This window comes from Austrofundulus limnaeus, unplaced genomic scaffold, assembly GCF_001266775.1.
Source record: "Austrofundulus limnaeus strain Quisiro unplaced genomic scaffold, Austrofundulus_limnaeus-1.0 Scaffold123, whole genome shotgun sequence".
Classification (NCBI taxonomy): domain Eukaryota; kingdom Metazoa; phylum Chordata; class Actinopteri; order Cyprinodontiformes; family Rivulidae; genus Austrofundulus; species Austrofundulus limnaeus.
This window is the reverse complement of record NW_013952525.1, coordinates 300104-305668: the sequence shown is the minus strand read 5'-3', so window position 1 is coordinate 305668 and position 5565 is coordinate 300104. Positions and strand designations below refer to the sequence as shown.

General features: G+C 38.6%; 1 protein-coding gene across 3 annotated transcripts in view; it reads left to right on the top strand.

Moving 5' to 3' along the window:
- Nucleotides 1–1262: 1262 nt before the first annotated feature.
- Nucleotides 1263–5565, top strand: part of rasgrf2a (Ras protein-specific guanine nucleotide-releasing factor 2a) — a gene marked incomplete at its 5' end in the record, with an annotated part of 54347 nt that continues 50044 nt past the window's right edge. For all 3 annotated transcript variants that reach the window (XM_014015103.1, XM_014015104.1, XM_014015102.1), the window contains 2 exon segments: nucleotides 1263–1369; nucleotides 5175–5322. In XM_014015103.1, the coding sequence (XP_013870557.1) occupies nucleotides 1263–1369; nucleotides 5175–5322 (255 nt within the window).

The window sequence follows — 5565 nt, the reverse complement described above, 5'->3', positions numbered from 1 at the left end:
ACAAATTCTCCTAAATCACTCGTACGCACAACTTAAGAACAAATCTGTGCATACGAACGGTTCTTGCATGAGGCCCAATGATCGGACGCAGACTGAACACAGGACACAGAATATAAAGGCAAACTAATTAAGAGATAATGGGAAACACCTATGGAGACACAAGGGGAAACAGGTGAGCGTGGGCGGGGCTGGAGGCAAGACAAGCGTGGGCGGGGCTGGAGGCAAGACAACAGGGAAGTGATACACAGGGAAACATAGAAACACTAGAAAACTAAAGCAAAAACACAGATCATGACATCACAGATTCATTGTGCTGATAAATGGCAACCTATCCAGGGTGTACCCCACCTTTTGCCCAATTAGTAGCTCAGGGGTGGACAATCCTGGTCCTCGAGGGCCTGTACTCTGCTCTACTTTACAAGAAAAGTCCCATTTATAAGGCAAAGGGAGAGAGGACAGAGAAGGTTCATGGGTGAAGGAGGATAGGAAGATGAGTGGCCCTTTTTAAAGGCTTTTCTTTTGATTTCTCCGCTTCACTGATTTGCAGCCTCATTGGAAAAAGTCGTACAGTTAGCAGCTCTAGATCTGCACCATCGTCCTGAAGGGTTTTTCTTTCTCCCACTATAGCATTGAGTTCAGTTTGACAACACAAGCTCTCATACTGTATCCATCTATCTGTAGACCACTGAACTGATTTTTATTTTCCTGGCTGCAGTGATGCTGGTTCAGACCGTTAGCCCAAAGCCTCCTGTCTGTCTGTCTGTCTGTCCCACTCGTTGTCATCCTCCAGCTTAAAGCAGGCTCGTGGCCGGGGAAAGCCGCATTAGCAAGGCAAGGAGATGTACAAACCTTGGTGGTTATGTAAACCCTCCCTCCCCCAACACACAAACAAGCCCTTAAGCCTCTCTGGTTTGTAGCCAGCACACGCTAGCAAGTATCTTTCTCTGCTTACCATTACGTCTTTACTACACAGGTCTGTTGTCTATCTGCAGCGTCAAAGTAAACAATACTGTCAGAGGAAAACAACCACAAAGCAGCAATTTTTTTAACCCATGACTGAAACATGACAATTTTATTTTTTCCAAGATAAACAGAATATTGCTCAGGTTTAGTTTCTTTGGCAAACTGGTTTTACTTCACAAGAAAAGTCCTATTTATACGTTTTATTAGTCATTATTTGGACATAATGTAGAATTTGTTTTATAAAGTTTAATTTTTTTATTTTATTTTATTTTTGTCTTTGTTAATTCTTTGTAACACAGCACTACTTCCTCATCCTTTTTGGTCACGATGGACAGAAACCTTTGGAGCTGCGGTCAGAAGAAGAGTCCGACTGCACCGAGTGGGTCGAATGCATCCAGCAGGCCAGGTATGAAGGGGACAAATATTGAACTAATCTTTCATTTGCAGTAGGTAAAAATTCATAATGAAGTTGGACCATACAGCGTTTCTGTATGTGCGTCATTTTCATTTGTAGTTTTTTTCAGTTCACTCCCTTCGCTCATTTAGTTTTACCATCTGCATTATAAACCAGATGCAGTGGTATTAACTAATCAAAAAATCCACAGATATATCTGCCACATGCTGTATTATGTAATACAGATGTAATTTAATACTTATTTTTCTCTACAGTTGAAATGAACTGTAAATTTGTCAAAATCAGATGAAGCCATACTTTAACTACATTCTTCAAAAGCCTGCAAATCTGGACTTTTGTTGCCTTATTTTCAAATAAAATATTGCTGTGCTTCTGACACAAATACATAGCAATAAATACCATCAGTCAGAAAGATTCTAGTTGTCATTTTGTTTTGTGTTAAAGGACACATGTTCACAACTTAAACAGATGGTTCTAGACCAAAGAGCCTCAGTGATGCCTCAAAACCAACCAGCAAATCAAAAGCTTGCCATAAAGTCACTGGTGTCCATCACCTCTATCATTTTAAACAATCTGTGGGGTCATTCCTGGGAGCAACTATAATTTCATGTTTTTGTTCCACATTTATTTTAGATTTACATCACTTCATCCTCACAATGGGCCTCATGCAAGAACATGTTCGTATTTTTATCCTAAATTTCTCTTACTTTTGTTCGTACAAAGGGTTCGTACAAACATGTCACGTCAGATTCAACAAACTCTTCTATCTTCAGGAAACGTGCGTAAATGAGCTGCGTAATTTDCACCTMTTCTATKCAGCTGCTCGTGCACGCGAGAGGAGATTAGCATAATTACCACCCCAAAAACACCATATAAGGCTATGATTCCTGCCTCAGATATCAGGAAGTGTCCATTCATGAAAATGGCAGCGAAAACTTAAAAGAAAAACTTTACGAGTTCAGAGATTGAAGTCCGTCTGTCAGAGATCCAGAAAAGAAAATCTGTCATTTTTAGCAGCTCAGCTGTGGGATAAAAAGAGCTGCTAAAAGTATAAACAACTGTGTTAAATCATTTTCATTTATTCAGAAGACACAGCGCAGCGCTGCGCACCGTAAGCCCCCCCCCCCCCCCCAGCGCGCTGCGCGGCGCAGGTGGTCTCAGATGCGGGTCTGAAATAAGCATTTTAAAATGTTTTCAAAATAAGTCTGGCACTTTGGAGAAAATCCTGGACTTGATCATATATCCTCTCTGGCCTGGGAACGTCTTGAGTCCCCCAGGACGAGCTGGAAGGTGTAGCAGGGGAGAGAGGGGTCTCTCTGCTGCTGCCCCCGCACCCGATCCCGGATAGGCGGCGGAAAACGGACTAACGGACAATTTATTGTTAGTCTAAATTATTACATTTAAAATTATAACTCTAATTCAAGCAGAATAGCCTATTGTCAACATAATTATGGAGTGTAATAATAAATATAAAGTTATTAGTGAAGAAAACCCGTCTGGATAACAGCAGACTGACTGTTCGTAAAATGTACGACAGGTCTGGACCACTCGTAAATTTTGTTCATATCTGAAAAAAATCGTAGAATACGAAAACATTGGTGAATGCCACAAATTGTCCTAAATCACTCGTATGCACAACTTAAGAACAAATCTGTGCGTACGAACGGTTCTTGCATGAGGCCCATTATTCATTTCAGTTTCCACAAGAGCCCAAGACAAATAAACTGAAACAGAACTTTTAAGAAGTTATGGTGAAGACTTAAAGACCTTCAGGTGCAGCTCAGAAAAATAGAATATTGTGAAAAAGTATTTTTTGTTTTGTTTTTGTCAATCAGTTTATAAAGTGAAACTCGTATATAATATAGAATCATTACACACAGATTTGAAGCCTTTATTTTTTGTAATTTTGTTGATTATGGCTAACAAGTAATGAAAAAAAACAACAAACTTTAGTGTTTCAGAAAATTAGAATATTATGAAGAGGTTCAATATTGGAAACTCATGGTGTGTCACCCTAACCAGCTAAATAAATCTGGACCCAGTCTACAAATGCCCCATTCCTCAAATCAAGCTGGACCAGAGACATCAGAAGGGTTTCACCTGGGCAGAGGAGACAAAGAACTGGACTCAGTGGTCCAGTGTCCTCTTTTCAGATAAAAGTCCACAGTCAACGCAGGACATTTAGCGCACTTCATTCTTCTTTCTACTGACAAGCAGTGTTGGATAAAGTACCTCAAAGTGATACTTGAGTAAAAGTACAAGTATCTTATCATAAAAATATTTTGGTAAAAGTTAAACTCTTCTCTAAAAATATTACTTGAGTAAAAGTCTTAAAGTATCTGATTTTTTTGTACTTTGTATCAAAAGTAAATTTCTGACACAAAATCTACTTCAGTATTAAAAGTAAAAGTACTGAGTAAAAGTGAGCAGTTAGATTTTCCAAAATGACATTTATTGGGAGGTGACTTCTCCAAAAAAATATTTTTTCTAACAGCGTGCAGCTGTGATGGGTTGTGTACAAGCTAACAGGGTGTCAGAATGGTATATATTTATAATTCTCATCCAACCATAATTAAATTCACTCTATCCAGGACACACTTTATCAAGATAGTATTTTTTTAAGTAATAACTCGGAATAAAGTAGGAGTAATGACTTTCTACTTCTTACTTTTTTTTAAAAAATGTAGTGAGTAGAAAGTACAGATAATTGTGTAAAAATGTAATGAGTAAAACTAAAAAGTACGCTGAAAAATAATTACTCAAGTAAAGTACAGATAACCAAAATTTCCACTTAAGTACAGTAACAAAGTATTTGTACTTAGTTACTTTACAACTCTGCTGACAAGCTTTATGGAGATGCTTATTTTCATTTTCCAGCAGGATTTGACTCCTGCACACACCACCAAATGTACCAATTATTTTCAAGTTTTCTGAGACACTGGATTTTAGATCGTCATTATTTCTAAGCCATAATCATCAAAATAAAAGAAATAAAGTGGAATAATCTATGTATGTAATACAAGTTTCACTTTCTGAACTGACTGACAAAAAAAATCAACTTTTTCAGAATATTTAAATATTAGGAGCTGCACCTGTAATGGGATCTAGAGTTGACCTGCTTGAGCTGATAGTTTAGAAACTGTGAATAAATACCATACCATAGTTCAACAGCTGCCTTGTTTTTTCAGTGGTCTGGTACAACAAAACCTGAAACTCTATTAGGAGAAAACAGGTGCTTTGACAGCAGTTCTGCTTTAACATTCTGCTTTAGTTTGTGTTTATGTGAAAAGGGATGTTCCACTCATTCCATCATGTGTAGTTTGTGACCTGTGCTGCTTTATTGGCCAAGACAAACGTCCCTGCTGTTGACAAAAATACATTTTAATCATGTTTTAAAAGTGAACTATTCTGTTCTCTTTTTAAAACTACTTTCTGTTCCTTTTTCTTTGTGCTGAAAGTCGTTTGACACGGAGACTACATCTAAGTGTGTGTATGCATGTTTGTGTGTGTGTGTGCTTTCTGCTCGCAGCGGTTCACATTTAGGTCACTGTATTGCCACACTTGTTACATCACAGACTTGATCTCACCACTCAAGCTCTATTTCTCTCTGCTCGTTCTCTCTGTGGCTGTCTCTCCTGTTTTTAATGTAGAAAAAAAAACTCAAACACCTGTTCACTGTCGGCACAGGTGCTGATAGACTGAGTCCATCCAGTCACTGGTGTCACATGTCACACAAGTCATGTTTTAGTTGTTAAAATAATTTTGCATGTATATAAGTTGGTCTTTTTATTGTTAGCTACTCCGATGTTATCATCGAGCGTGAGATCTTGATGCAGAAATACATCCACCTGGTCCAGATCTTGGAGACAGAAAAGATTGCAGCCAATCAGCTTCGGACTCAGCTGGAGGACCAGGACACAGAGATCGAGAGGCTCAAAACGGAGGTATGCATGAGTGCATTCACATCTGTGTGCACGTACTGTATATACTTAAATACACATACTGCTGCACACACATTTACATGAACAGGGACTCAGAGATGGGCCTCTGGTATGATGAGAAAACACAATAAGGCTCCGGTCATTTTGTTGGTTTGTTGTTGTGCAATTTATAATTTAAACACTGATTTTAACAGGTATATTAACACACAGCTGTGTGAAGCTGACACCCCACCCACGTCAAAAAAT